Source organism: Diabrotica virgifera, chromosome 1 (genome assembly GCF_917563875.1).
Source record: "Diabrotica virgifera virgifera chromosome 1, PGI_DIABVI_V3a".
Classification (NCBI taxonomy): domain Eukaryota; kingdom Metazoa; phylum Arthropoda; class Insecta; order Coleoptera; family Chrysomelidae; genus Diabrotica; species Diabrotica virgifera.
In genome coordinates this window covers 46125064-46141008 of record NC_065443.1, presented here as the reverse complement: position 1 = coordinate 46141008, position 15945 = coordinate 46125064, and the positions used below count along the sequence as shown (strand labels likewise).

Below are 15945 nucleotides of genomic sequence, written 5' to 3'. Positions count from 1 at the left end.
AGCTGATGCTTTTGGTTCTTCCTTAAAACTATTCCTACTAAAACACTACAAGTTTGTGATTTTTTTAACTTCCACTTCTGTGTCTCCAAGTTACCTGTCTATCATCATTCACATTATAATTGGTGTATTGTATATTGTTAAACAATATGGATGATAAGATACATCCAATTCTTATCTATAACTAGATTTCTTATTAAAATTTGAATAAATACAACATAAATTCTTTAAATAATATATTTAAATTCAGAATATATACCTACTACATAAACTTATATTAAACTATTAACGAATAGGAATCCAAGCTTCAAAGACGTCTTTGTATTGTTTTCTCTCTGAAAAATATACAAAAAAAATTAATTAGCAATACATTAGTCTTAATTAGGGTTTGAGCTAATTATTAGAGCTAATTAAGTAATGATAGAAAAACAGGAAAGCAGGTATAATCAGCATGCACCTTATATATGATCTTTTGCAGCTCCTGAGAATATTTTAACCCACGAGTAGTAGGGCCGTTATATAGAATCTAACATTTTATCCTTTTTCGTGATAACTTGATGAAAAATTTTGCAATTTTGAAAAAATTTCTGAAGTGCCTCGAGGAAGGGTGTAGTAATGCGTAGGTATTTTTTTTCTTCTTCTTTTTGTGGAATTTATGGCTTTTAGGAGAGCCAATTAGCTTTAATAATTGTTAGAAATAATATTTCTAACATAGCAAGTAAATAAAAATAGGTACTATAAAATAAAAATTTGTTGTAAATTCGTATTTAAATTCATATTGTGAGATGAAATCTAACACGCGACTTTTCACGTTACAGAAGCGAGCGCAACTACTCCCGGGTTAAATATGTTAAACAAACCATCAAAACATGAGAATTATCTGAACTCAATTATGAGAACTGAAAATTATTAAAAAAAAAACATCGAGATACTGTATTCAATGTTCATATTTATGATGTTACTAAAAAGATCTTTCATCTTCTATAAAAAAAAAACGTTAATGTTACATAGTGCTGCTTAGGTTTGTAAAAGGTATTTTGAAATTAATAATAAGTTTCCATTTCATGATATTTGTTGATGAAGGATATATTTTTTTTGTTTCAAGTTAAGGAGGGGGTATGGTTTGAAATCAACATATCAAGCAGATTTTTGTGAATTTTTTTCGAAACTATGGTAGAATTATTTTATTTTTAAATTAAATAAACACATTAAGTACAGTTCAAAGAATATTTAAGAAAAAATTCAATCCAAAATATTGAAAAATAAGCCATTGGCGACAAATTTTGGCAGACAGCTCAAAAAAAATGGATTTTGCGGGGGACATCAGAACTCATCACTGGATTATACGAAACAAAAAATTCAAAAAGATTTTATTAGCTTATGAGTTTCACGAGGTAACAACGTCGAGTTTTTTTATTTTTAATGATTTTTGAATTTTTGGTATCACTCTAAAGTCAAAAATACGAAATTTTTGATAAAAATTTTGTGAAAACCAACAGATTTAATATTGTTGAACAAAAAATAAGCACAAAACGAAAAATATCTCGACGTTGTTACCTCACGAAATGTCTAAAGAAAATCTGTGCATAATATCAGGTAGATCGGCCGAGTAGTTTTTCAGTTACAATGTCCACCGCATTTGAAAAAGCAGTTTTGAGGAAAATGCGTTTAAAGTTTTGACAACTGCATCTTCATCTTCTTATTTGTCTGCCAAATCGTAAAGTGATGAACATTGGAATATGTTTTTTAAATTGGGGAGTAATCTACAAAAGAGAAGGCGAACAGTTGTTTAACGTTTCTCACTACTCTCCGGTTTGCTGGCGCGAAGCCACGGCAAAGCGAGTCGAAGGTAGGGATATTCAACACCCTGTATCTCTGGTAATTTTACTCCTATTATTTTGAAATTTTCAGAGAGTATTCTTGAAAGTATGCACTTTTATGTGAAATAATAAAAATTTTTAAATATTTCAAACCATACCCCCTCCTTAAATTTAAAAAGTGAATGCATCTAGAGCATCATTTTTTTCATCTCATTTTCAGATGAATCAGTTTAAAAAGTCCTTTGATTTTCAAGCGTTTGTGAAAACCCATTGCTTAGCACACATTGGCCCAGGGATTGTTACATTCTTTGATTTTTTCTGCACAAACAATTTGGTTGGAAAGTGCTTCATTGAGTTGTTGAACAGTCAATCCTTTTATTGATTTCTATACATGTATTCTTAAAAGAGTCAGACTGAGATATAAAACTTTCAAGTGAAAAAAAACTTTGTATTTTTTGATATGCTTTGTTTCACCTTTTCATTTCTTTTTAAAAACACTAACTTTTGTTCACTGGTTAAAATATTTCTTTGCACTTTACTCTAGTTATTGTTAATTTGGAAACACTTGTTAAAAATATAACGGAGTAGTCTTTTGTACATCAGAGGCAGATATAATTTATCTCAGATCTGTTCCTATCCATGTTACATTATAAGAGTTTCCATCAAGTGATTTATGGCGAGTCTATTTCAATAAAACCTCAAAAATGCAATTTGATTTATAGAAAATCATCGCGGATAACAGGGGTTCTACTGTATAAATATTTACCAAAAGCTGGAAAATCTTCAGGGTGTAGTTCTATATAATGACGAAGTACAGCATCTCTGTCTGCTAAGTATTTGTTCCTATAATCATCTACTATTTTTCCAACACCACCACAAATAGCAGTAGCTAGAATGTGTTTCTGGATACCTAAAAACTCACTAAATATAGTTATGCAATATTTTGGATTTGAGGTTATAGTTACCGCTGAAGACAGGTTTCCTGGTCCCATAATTAGCTAGAATTACACTAACGAATCCCATGGTACCAAATATTAGTGGACTCCATACTTTACTTAAAAACGGTGGTTCTCTATATCCTTCAAATAACTCCAAAGGAGTTGTAGCAATTTTTGGACCAGTTGCCATTTTTGTTATTATGACATAAGTAACATAGAAAAAAGTGTTGTCTGATTTGGTAGAATGCGATCTTACCCTTCAAAAAATAGGTGCGTTCGCGGGTACAGTGACAAATTGTCGACGACAATTTCTAACCTCATTTAATATAAATAATATCGTTAATAGATAAATAAACAAGGTATATTTACTTTTAATTAATATTAATAACTAATTATTAAATTATACGAGGTAAATATACCTTGTATATTTATCTATTAACGATATTAATTATATCATTTTAAAGTGCGCATGCGTTTTGCTGCTAATTTGTCGCCGACAGGCTCCCGCGAACGCACCTAATATGTCACGTATTTCAGCACCTGGGAAATTGGAAGGATACTACAAATCTGGCCTCCACATAAGTGGTCTGTAGCTTCGACATGATAGGTGTGAAATTTTAAACGTTCTTGCTGTTGATTGGATAGGAAGGGTAGCGTTATCTAGCCTCCACGCTAGGTATACTACATTCGCTCTCGCGAGATTTTTTTTGAGACATTCGGAATAGGAAACGTACAACACAAAAATTCCTACCTCACACTATTAACTGCTAAAATCAACTCAAATCAACTTAATCTTTCATTAAAAAAAGAAGAATTATTAGAAATAGTGGGAGTGTCTACTAATCTCATAAAATTTTGTGAAGTTTATTTCTACAAAATATTTTTATTTTGTACAATAAATAATTTTCTCATTTGCTATCAATACATTATAATGGTTTAAATAAATAAATATTGATTGGCGTAAGGTTTATGTTATTTTTATGTCTGTTTACTATTAATAATATTGGATATGAGCAGGTGCGTTGGTTTTGTAGTAATTTCCAGTCACTTCTGACAACTGAATTTTTCAAAAAAGAAATTACTAACGTCAGTGTCAAAAAAAATCTCACGAGAGCGAATGTATACTACATTCGCTCTCGCGAGATTTTTTTTGACACTGACGTTAGTAATTTCTTTTTTGAAAAATTCAGTTGTCAGAAGTGACTGGAAATTACTACAAAACCAACGCACCTGCTCATATCCAATATTATTAATAGTAAACAGACATAAAAATAACATAAACCTTACGCCAATCAATATTTATTTATTTAAACCATTATAATGTATTGATAGCAAATGAGAAAATTATTTATTGTACAAAATAAAAATATTTTGTAGAAATAAACTTCACAAAATTTTATGAGATTAGTAGACACTCCCACTATTTCTAATAATTCTTCTTTTTTTAATGAAAGATTAAGTTGATTTGAGTTGATTTTAGCAGTTAATAGTGTGAGGTAGGAATTTTTGTGTTGTAGGTTTCCTATTCCGAATGTCTCAAAAAAAATCTCGCGAGAGCGAATGTAGTATAGTATACACCATAACCTCCATACGGTACTTCCAATATTTAATATTATTTTATTAAAGTGGCCAATAAAGGTAAAACACAAACAACTTTTGTTTCCTAATTATTTATTTATACAATAATGTGACATTTTACATAGAAATATTAGTATTTAATTTCGATTAAATATATGTTTACTTGTTGAATTTATCGGCTGCACACAACAGCTGATCGGCCATTAGACCCAACAACAAAACGCGAAATAAAATGTGTATTTTAAAACTGTTGGATAAACAGTACCTACAATCAGAAAAACTTACCTTTAAAAAGGTACTCGATTATGAAATAACAAAAATATCAAAAAACACGACTGAATATCAGCTTTTTATGGTGACACAAACACAAACTAAACACAAACACCAAACACATCACATCATAACCGACCATATAAAACATAGAAAAAAGTGTTGTTTGTGTGATTTGGTAGAATGCGATCTTACCCTTCAAAAAATATGTCACGTATTTCAGCACCTGGAAAATTGGAAGGATACTACAAATCTGGGCCCGGATTACGTACACTCGATACGCATCGTATCCGCCATGTTTTCCCATAAGGCGCTACAGTAAAACATGGCGGATACGATGCGTATCGAGTGTACGTAATCCGGGCCCTGGCCTCCACATAAGTGGTCTGTAGCTTCGACATGATAGGTGTGAAATTTTAAACATTCTTGCTGTTGATTGGATAGGAAGGGTAGCGTTATCTAGCCTCCACGCTAGGTACACCATAGCCTCCATACGGTACTTCCAATATTTAATATTTTATTCAAGTGGACAATAAAGGTAAAACACAAACAACTTTTGTTTCTTAATTATTTATTTATACAATAATGTGACATTTTACATAGAAATATGAGTATTTAATTTCGATTAAATATATGTTTACTTGTTGAATTTATCGGCTGCACACAACAGCTGATCAGCCATTAGACCCAACAACAAAACGCGAAATAAAATGTGTATTTTAAAACTGTTGGATAAACACTACCTACAATCAGAAAAACTTACCTTTAAAAAGGTACTCGATTATGAAATAACAAAAATATCAACAAAAAACACGACTGAATATCAGCTTTTTATGGTGACACAAACACAAACACCAAACACATTTCCACTTCCACTTCTTTTTTTTGGCTTGCATACAAGTGCATCTGCCAGCACATTTCTTTCGTGTTGCAGTTGTCTTGCTCTTAGCAATACTGCAGCACTCTAAAGACAAACAAGAAGATTCTACGCTTTTTTTGACAATTACTTAATATCATGCCCCGCTCACTCTAATAAAAAACATGTAATCGTATTTATTTTCCTTCCATTTAGTCAGAGGCGCTAATGTCGGCCTTGTGATTGGTGGAACATGACTTTTGACAAATCCTGCGTTATCTGTGAATCTGTGTTCGTGTTCGCTCGTTCGTTGCCGTTCACTTATTTTATATGGTCGTGGTCGGTTATGTGATGTGTTTGTGTCACCATAAAAAGCTGATATTCAGTCGTGTTTTTTGATATTTTTGTTATTTCATAATCGAGTACCTTTTTAAAGGTAAGTTTTTCTGATTGTAGGTACTGTTTATCCAACAGTTTTAAAATACACATTTTATTTCACGTTTTGTTGTTAGGTCTAATGGCTCCGTTCAGCTGTTGTGTGCAGACGGTGGAAAAATTCGACAAGTAAACATTTATTTAATCCAAATTACTTATATTTCTATGTAAAATGTCACATTATTGTTTAAATAAATAAGTAAGAAACAAAAGTTGTTTGTGTTTTACCTTTATTGTCCACTTGAATAAATAAAATATTAAATATTGGAAGTACCGTATGGAGGCTATGATGTACCTAGCATGGAGGCTAGATTATGCCACTCTTCCTATCCAATCAACAGCAAGAATGTTTAAAATTTCACACCTATCATGTAGAAGCTACAGACCACTTATGTGGAGGCCAGATTTGTAGTATCCTTCCAATTGACCATTCCAAATCACGTGATATAATATGGCCGGCAGTGGGCAAAAATTTAATAATATAGGGTTTACATCAGTTTTTGTAAAGAATATCCTGTTTGGTTTTGTTTTTTATTGTTAATTGTGCACCGAAATTGTGATAGCAAATAAATATAAACTAGTTTATCGCCTACATAACTGAATTATCCCATAGTAGTTATTGACACAAACTGGTAAATAATATGGGATAATTCAGTTCTGTAGGCGATAAACCACTTCATATTTAATTTGTTATCACAATTTCGCAGATTTCCCTACACAATTAACATAAAAAAACAACCAAACAGGATTTTCTGTACAAATTAATGTCGATGTAAGGTTAGATTTTGCCCACACCCGGCCATGTTTGACGTTTCATTGGAATGCCTAATTAAACAGGTGCTGAAATACGTGACATATTTTTTGAAGGGTAAGATCGCATTCTACCAAATCACACAACACTTTTTTCTATGCTTAATATGATAGGTTATGTTTCGGCTAACGGATTTTAGTATTTTATTTCCTGTTTCTTTATTCCTAAATATTAAAATCATTTCTTTAGACGTTCATAATATCTAACAAATTTATACGTATAGAAATATACCCTGTGATGAGAGATGTTAGTTTAGACAAATAGAACAACATAGGGATAAAACTCTTCTCGCTCCGGGGTAACGGCAGAGCTCTCACAACCCGAAATGTTACCTCGGTTAGACTAGAACCCAGGAAAGGATAGGATAAAGAAATATGGGACAATTGAGTTTGTATTTCACAAATTGACCTTGTTAATATTTAAATGAGTAACAATTAATTTTAGTTGATCAAAAGATAGATTGCAAAGAATATCTTGTATATTAAAACTAACTGGGACCCCTAGTTTTTTTAGTTCATCTCTAAGATCAAACTGTGTACCTTTTCTTATGGGACATTGCAAAAGAATATGGTCTATATTCTCCTCTCTTCCACATTCACAGAATGGATGATCTTTTATTTTTAGTCGATATAGATGTGATCCTGTGCAACAGTACCCTGTCCTCATCCTTATTATATTAGTCAGGTGTCTTCGGTCTATATAGGGAAATTTTTTAAACCAGGGTTTATCTGGAAATGAGGGTTGAATTCCAGAATACCATCTCCCTTTAGTCTGTGTCTGTGATTTCCAGCATAATGTCATGTTCCCTCCTTATTTTACTTTTCAATATTGGCCAAACATCTGTGTAGTTTATTTTTATACTTTGTGGGACATTAAGTACTCTCCCAATATTTGCCAACTTATCAGCATATTCGTTTCCCTCTATTCCTGAATGACCGGGGATCCAGCACAATTTATATTTTTTGTTATCTGAGTTTGCCTCTACTAATAGCTGTTTCGTTTCTAATGTGGTATGATCATTATTTGCATTTATGCCAACTTTTGTTAGTTTCTGTATAGCACTTCTGGAGTCGGTAAAGACAATACAATCAGTAATACCTCGATTCAGACATTCCTTTACCCCCTTGCCAATATCCACTATTTCTGCTGTGCATATATTCAATGCTGATGGTAATCTAGATGAGTATGAATAGTTGATATTGGGAATGTATACACCGTAGCCTGTCTCTGCTTCCTTAGCATTCCCACTTTTTGATGCATCAGTATAGATAAATAGGTAGTTTTCACTTAATTTCTCTGTTGCTGCTTTGAATATCATATTTTGATGATGATCTGACTTGCTGATTTTTAATTGCACTGTGGGAAGTCGTGTGTATTGTATGTCCATGTTGAACGAGAAGCTGGGTATCACATTTGCTGTGTGAATTATACTTTTGTATGGTTCTAGTTGGTCAAGTGCCTCCACTAGGTATGGTCTCTCTCTTTGTTTCCAATATCCTATCTTATAAGTACATGCTTGTTTAATATCTTTGATTACCTTTAAAATCGGATTATCTTGAATGCTGTACATTTTTGTCATAAATTTCGTTGCCAACCATTTTCTTCGAAATTCTAGTGCCATCTCTGCAGTTTCTGCCAGCAATGCTGTTGTAGGAGTTGACTTCATGCATCCGAGGATAACCCTTAGGGCTTGAAATTGTACTGTATCTAGCTTACGCAAGGTGTTTTTGTTTGATGGTTTTATGAATATGCTGCCGAAGTCCAAATGGGATCTCACCAGACCATAATATACCAGTAGTAAAGTGGCAGGGTCCCCACCCCACCAAACTTTCCCTATTGCCCTCATTACGTTAATACCTTTAATAGCCTTACTTCTTATGTTTTCTATGTGGGGGTTCCAGTTAAGGTTTTCTGTGAGGGTGACTCCTAAATATTTAATTTCTTTTTTACGAGGGATGATCTGCTGATCCATAACGATTTCTGGATATATGTAGCTATTACTAGTTTTTGCAAACCATACTACTTCACTCTTGTTTACTGAAATAGAGAAGCTGTGTTTCGCTAGCCATTCACTTATGTCTGCAAGAATTAAATTTGATCCTATTGCTGCTTGGATTGGGTTTTGATGTTTGTTTAGCAGTACTAGTTCATCTGCATATGACAATAAAATGCATTCCTCTGGTATTATTTCATAAATCGAATGTATATAGATGTTAAATAGTAACGGACTGAGTGGTGATCCTTGTGCTAAACCTTGTGTTGTAAAGGTCGGACCTATGAGATTTTCTTCCTCATCTTTGACATATATTTTCCTGTTATGAAGAAGCTTGAATGTAAGGTTAGTTAGTTCTATTGGGAGATTTAAATCTAACATTTTTTTATAAAGTATATAAATGTTTACATGATCATAGGCGGCTTTTATATCTAGGAAAATTCCCAACACACTTTTATTCTCTGAAAATGCTGCCTGAATATAAGATGTAAGAAAAGCAATATTAGTCTGAATTCCCATACCTTTTCTAAACCCTGATTGGAAGCTGTTGAATGTATGGTTGTTTTCCAATATCCATTACAGTCTGTTTTTAATAAAGTGTTCCATTATTTTGCCTACACATGATGAGAGGGCTATGGCTCTATAACTATCTACGAGTTGCGGATTTCTGGTAGGTTTGAGAAACGGGAGTATTATTTGTGTTTTCCAGCTCTCAGGAATCTCTTTTCCCTCTAGTGCCTTATTGTACATATGAAGTAAGCTTTTTAAGGCTGCCTCTGGTAAATATTTGATCATTGAATAAGTGATTGCATCAATGCCCGTTGCTGTGTCCTTTTTATTGTTTATACCTTGTTTCAGTTCACTCATGGAGAAAGGATTCTGGATGCTGTTGTTTGCCACTATCGTAAATTCTGGATCTATGTTGCATACTGATAGATTTGTTAAGATACTTTCACTGATTTGTGTGTTGGGTAGTTTTTTTTTATACCCCTGTTGTGAATTATAGAATTTTTTAACTGTACTCCATACGTAGCTCATATCGGAGTTTCTATTTAGCGTTGCACAGAACTTTCTAAAACTGTCTCTTTTTTTCTCCCTTAGAAACTTTTTTGTTGCTGCTATCATTTTTTTGGCGTGGACATAGTTTTCAACTGTGAATTGTGTCTTGAGCCTTAAAATTGCTTCTTTTCTGTCTCTTATTTTTTGTGAGCATTCCTGATCCCACCAGATGCATCCTATTCTTCTCTTTGTTCGATTTTTCATTGGAATAGTCATATTGGCTGCTCTCTCCATTGTTTGAATTAACTCTCTATATTCCAGCTGTTCTATATTTGCTGTTCGGTTTAATATGTCCTGGTACTCTTCCCAGTTGGCTCTTTTATAATTTTTCATTCCCCGATTGATGTTTTCCGGATTAATGTTTATAAAATTTTGTATAACTAGTTTTGTGGGGTAGTGGTCACTGAAGCCCAGGTCGTTTATTACTGTCCAATCACATTTGTGGGCTTGATTACTGGAGGTCATCGCCAGGTCTACTGCACTTCTCCTTTGTCCTGGTCTGGTGAGTCTTGTTGGAGTCCCATCGTTATGTATAAAAAAATTGTAGTCATCAACAAATTCTTCTATATTGTTACCATTTGTGTCAGATATTTCACATCCCCAAGCAACATGATGGGCATTGAAATCTCCCAAAATGATGATCGGTCCTTGTAGCACCTTAATTAGGTTAGATAGTTTGTTTTTTGTTATTTTATTGGTGGGATGAGAGTATATATTTACTATATTATATTTTTGAATTTTAATTATTATTATTCTAAATTTGTTGGTTTCTAGGTTATTTCCACATTTTAAAATTTCGTACTTTAGATTTTTTTTAATTAGTGTTGCTATACTAGTACCTTCATTCATATCATTTCTAACTATATTATAGGTTTTAATGTTAAATTTATGTACCGGTTTTAGAAAGGTTTCATTGAGTAAAATGACATCTGGTTCCTCATCTCTGATTAGTGATATTAAATTACTAAAATTAGAGTTTACACTACGTATGTTCCATTGAATAATGTTAAGGTTTGTGTTATCCATTTTTATACTAATGTGTTAGTTACTTGCAGATGAGAACTGCATTTTTTGTTGATCTGATTATATAACTTGTTATTTTGATTACTTTTCTGGCCTATCCAAATCTTCCGAAGATTTGGACAACTCAAAGTATGTATTAATTAGATCCCTAATTTGACATTTATGTTCTATTGGTGTAATTAAAAATTTTTTATAATATTCTTCAACTCTGTTCAGATTATTTGACTTTATTGACTGTGTACCTGACCCAGCAGGATCTTCTTCTCTATCTATGTTTCTATATGGACTAGATTGAAAATTTTGAAATTGTGGCCTGTGTTCTGCCCTTTCCTGTCTTCCATTGGGGTATGATAATACTCTGTTATGTGCTGTTTTGTCAAAACTGACTCTCTTTGTTGGAGGAGAGGCGTTTGTCGTTGATACATTTGCGTATGTTTTTTTTGACTTGACAATGTTACTGCTATTGATATAAGATCTTCTTTGATTTATCTGTATATGATTGTCCGATTGTTGCCCCTTGTTTTGTGGACTGGGGAATTCTGTTTGCAAGAATCTAAATGTTTGTGCTGTATTGGATGTATTAGGTACATATGACTTAGGGTGCAAAAAATTGGCCTCATAATGTGTTATATTTTCGTATACCATGGTCTTTTTAATGTTGCATTGCCTTTCATACTCGGGACATTTTCTGCTGGTAGCCTGGTGTTCTGTCGATTTGCAGAAGTAACAAGATATTCTACATGTCTGTTGTGCATTTTCTTCGGTTTCATGTGGGTTGCCACAGTTGTGACATTTTTTTATGCTTTTACACTGCATTTTTGTGTGTCCAAAAGCCAGGCAATTGAAACATTGGGTGACTCGTGGTATGTAGGGAATTAACGGAATTGATAAGTAACATAATTTTATATTTCTAGGGATTATTACCCCTTCAAATGTTATTAAGATGGTCCCCGTTGGAGAGTACTCGATTGTTCCGTCTTCATTGGCTTTTTTCGTGGTAAATCTTTTTACATCTAATATCTTAAAAGGGCTTTCGCCCATATTTTTGATGTTTTCTTCTGTAAATATTGGGTTTATATTCCTAGCTATTGCTTTACAAGTTACCGAGTTTCTTGGTATATATATTTTGTATTTGTCATTTAGTTTATTATTTTTAACAAAGTTATTTGCTGCTGATGCAGATTGAAATATTATTCCTAATTTGTTTTTACCTTTTTCTTTAACCTCTAAAACATCTTTAAGTTTTAATTGAAAAATATCTTTAGCAATTTTTAGATGATTATAGCGACCTACAGCATGCCCTTTTTCAATTCCTTCAATAATTACAATAAATGGCCCTATAGCAGAATTATTATAACTTAAATTAGTTAAAAAAGTCTCCGTTTTATTATTTGTATCTTTTTGTTCGGTTTTTTTATTCGTATCCATTAAGTTCATATCAACATCTTGACTATTAAAACCAGCAAAACCTTCAAGGTCGGGAGGGACTGTCCTCCCGGAATCCTCGGTCATTATTAATTACCTTAAATATTTTATACTCTTATCTAAGCGTGTTAAATACAAATGAAATTTAAGACTATAAATGTAATATACCAATAATAGGTCTGTTCCTTTGTTTTAAGTGTAACACTAGTTCTTGAAAAGTGTAAGAAAAGTGTAAAAGTGTTACACTTTCTTGTTTCTTTGTTTTTCTAGTGTTTACACTTTTTTTCACGATACACTCAACTTCTGTCGTAGAACGCGTAGAACTCGTTTCTTTGAAATGCTGTAGGAAAAAAAGTGTAACACTTTTCTACACCTACCTCCGAGACGGTGGTGGATATTACACTCGTCCTGCGCAGTATCATCCAACCGGAGCCAGCTGTTTAGCCGTTAAATGTGTTTGTTTACAAAAAAGATATATTTCTTTTTAGTTTAATTTAAACTAGATTTATAAATTGAAAAAACTAAAGTAGCTACAAGTTTTAATTTAATTTTGCTTAACCTCCGAGTGGCACTTTCCTGTAATTTTAAAATTATCACTTTTCAGTGATTTTTTTAATATGCTTTTATGTCCTTAAGTTCAACAAAGCATTTCCTTTAATTACAATTAAGCCAAAACATCGCAAATCCTGGGCCCTGGACTACTAAAGGTATCCGGTATCCGCATATCAGCCATGAATATGCGTTCACTACTCTACATCAAGAAATTTACTTTCCAATGGCTCTGTCACTGAATATATCAGCAAGTATAGGAAAACCTATTTAAAACTTATAAAATAAATAAGGCTAAAAAATCGTACTATCAAAATTGTCTGAGAAGCTCTAAAAGTGTTGCAAAAGAAACTTAGTCCATAATAAACGATCTTCCAAATAAAATTCACCCAGCTTAAACATTTTTCCTTTCAGACCCTGGAAATCTAAATGAATACTTTGTTAATGTGAGTAAAAATATAACATCAACAGCTTCGTGCAATTGTACTTGAGACACTGTGTCAGGTGAGGTGTTTGAAAATTTGAGTAACTTGATTCTGGGGTGTGAATTTCTAAAACTTTTAAGTGTGGTTTTTAACCGTTGAGAATAATTATTTATTTAGTGTTGTGTTTATAATTTAATATATGTTTTAAAATGAGTTTTGTTTTATTTTTTGAGAAAAAATTAAAAATACAGCATACTTACAGTACTTTTTTTGAAATGCTATTTTCCAAAGTTTATAAAATTTCTTACGCTCGATTTTATATTAATAAAGTTAAAGTGGACTTTAAATTTAAAGTTTTCTTTAACTGTAACAATTGCTTTTTTTAAGGTAACACACACTTTAACTTTATTATGAAATCGAGCGTTAGTCAAAATTCTAAATGCTCAGTAAATAATAACAACAATTAGGTACTTGTATTGAAAACAACATATTTTGTAATTTGAAAAAAAACAACATATTTGCAACATAGATAACAAAACAACATGCTTTGTTACGTATTTTAAAAAACTCTCCATCATGCATGCTCCATGAGAAAAGAAAATATAAAACTAATTTCATCCTTATTGTGTCTCAGATGGCGTAGCTACTTTTGCTATAACTACTCAATGCTTTGCTACTCTACCTACCTACATACAATTTGTATTGTTTTATCAAAAAACAAGCATTTACATACTCTGCAAATTGTATATTTTTTCTTTGCATTTTCATATGAAAAAACCGCGGTATTTATCTTGAACTTTTTTTGAACAAGGTGCAATACTTAGGTAATATTATTATTAATAAAACAAAGTATATTAAAATACAATGTTAAAAACTTTAATAATATTAGCAATATTTAAAAACTTCAATATATTATAGTATACATATTATGAATCAGTAGAAACGATTATATTTAAATTTGGTAAATTATAACTCCAATCGACCAGAGCACGACCACACAACCCAAAACACAAGTACGCAAATATGGTTGTGTGAAGCGTGGCTCGAAGCCGTGCAATTTACGAGACTCGCTCGATCTGTAGATCCTTGTGTCCTCATCTCGCCAATTAATGATTCTTTTGAGAAAGGTAAATTTCCAGAGTACCTAAAGACAGCTATCATTATTCCTCTTCATAAGGGTGGTGAAAAATCTAATTCCTGCAAGTATATACCTATTGCATTACTACCGGTACTCCAAAATTATTGAGAGACTCATAAAAGCATGACTTATGTCCTTTCTTGTTAAAAACAACATTTTATTACAAAAGTTCGGCTTTTTAAATAATAAATGTACTGCTGATGCCATGTTTTCTGTACTACATGAGGTTTATCAAGCACTGAGCAATAATCTTCACACTGCCACTGTTTTTTGTGACTATGCCAAAGCTTTTGATTGTGTAAATCATGAAATTTTGATAAAAATAACTAAATTTCTATGGAATTCGAAGAATTTCTTTGAATTGGTTTCAATCTTACTTGGATAGTTGGAAACAACTGGTTAGAGCAAATAATACAGACTCTAGTCTCCAAAATATTGTATGTGGGGTCCTCTACAAACCACAAGGTTCAGTATCAGGTCCTCTACTTTTCCTTACGTTTATTAATGACATCCCTAGTTTAAAAATTAATGGAAAAAATTTTCTTTTTGCTGATGATACCAGTATTACTTGGAGCAACTCAAATATTGCTACTATACCTTCTGATCTACTCACGATAAAAACCTGGTCCGATTCTAATTTACCTTTTTTTAACATAAAACAGTAGCATTATCCTATACAGGAGCTCGTCAATCTTTACCTCTTAACACATTCACAGACACAACTGCATATGAAGCCACTTACTCCATAAGATGTGTCTACATCTAAAGTGTGTCTGTGAATGTGTTAATAACAGCCAGATCAGTATCGTTGATTCTGTAAAGTTTCTTGGTATTTTTTTTAGATAGCAATCTTAAGGGTTAAAAGGGTCTAAAGGGATAAACATTCACTGAAAGCGATATTATCTTTAATACCCGTGGTGCCTTCAACATTTAATGTCTGACTAAATTATTCTTTATAGGCAAAAAAATTTAAGGAATTTTGAATTAATTAGTTTTTAAATAAGTACATTTACCAGCAACAGTTGTAACGTAATTGTGTCAACTTGACAGTATTTAACTAGTTATTTGAATTTAATACCCTAGCTAGGGCATTATTTTTCAAAATAAATATTGAAAAATAACGCCCTAGGGCATTATAATATAACTTACTTCGAAATCATGTACAGTGGAACCTCGATTATCCGTCTCTCCATTAACCATCACCTCTGTTAACCGTCAGGGTACATACAGAAGTTGTATTGAGTTATACATTAGCAATCATTTAAATGCAAAAAAATAAAAAAAAAAGGTAATTTGATTTGTGATGAGGACACAAACGGCTATCCATTGCTGACAGATAAAGAACTCATTGAAATGGCAACAAAGGCGGACCAAACCTATTCGGAAGCTGACACAGTAGCTATATTGATGCTTGGACACAAGGAAGCTTGACTGTAGCTATATTGATGAACCTATTGTAACTGACAAAGATTTGCGTAAATAATCTAGAGAAGCTGCATCGCATATGCAATAATTCATCGAGTGGTATTCTCAACAAGAAGAAGCCAATAAAGTAGATTGCATGATCTTATGCCTTATGCCGATTAAGAAATTCAGCCGTCGCAAAATATGAAGCAGCAGTAAAACAA

At 32.4% G+C, this 15945-nt stretch overlaps 1 protein-coding gene and 1 long non-coding RNA gene across 2 annotated transcripts; one reads left to right on the top strand and one right to left on the bottom strand.

Annotated features, from left to right (window-relative positions):
* Nucleotides 1–220: 220 nt before the first annotated feature.
* On the bottom strand, nucleotides 221–3058 carry LOC114327475 (NADH dehydrogenase [ubiquinone] 1 subunit C2). The gene is made up of 3 exons (XM_028276111.2): nucleotides 2783–3058; nucleotides 2584–2727; nucleotides 221–332 (listed from the first exon to the last, which is right to left on the bottom strand). Exons 1-3 carry the CDS (start codon nucleotides 2943–2945, stop codon nucleotides 283–285), a joined length of 357 nt encoding a protein of 118 aa, XP_028131912.1. The 5' UTR covers nucleotides 2946–3058; the 3' UTR covers nucleotides 221–282.
* Nucleotides 3059–5465: 2407 nt separating this feature from the next.
* On the top strand, nucleotides 5466–6106 carry LOC126887978 (uncharacterized). The gene is made up of 2 exons (XR_007699323.1): nucleotides 5466–5895; nucleotides 5972–6106. It is a non-coding gene; the product is annotated as an uncharacterized LOC126887978 (long non-coding RNA).
* Nucleotides 6107–15945: the final 9839 nt, after the last annotated feature.

Bases quoted from the DNA above. Each gene is read 5' to 3' on its own strand.
- LOC114327475 (XM_028276111.2), bottom strand. From the start codon at position 2,945: ATGGCAACTGGTCCAAAAATTGCTACAACTCCTTTGGAGTTATTTGAA. The intron at 2,728-2,782 runs GTAACTATAACC...GTGAGTTTTTAG, and splicing joins CAGGAAACCTGTCTTCAGCG to GTATCCAGAAACACATTCTA. The intron at 333-2,583 runs GTAAATATTTAT...TATATTTTTCAG, and splicing joins TGAAGATTTTCCAGCTTTTG to AGAGAAAACAATACAAAGAC.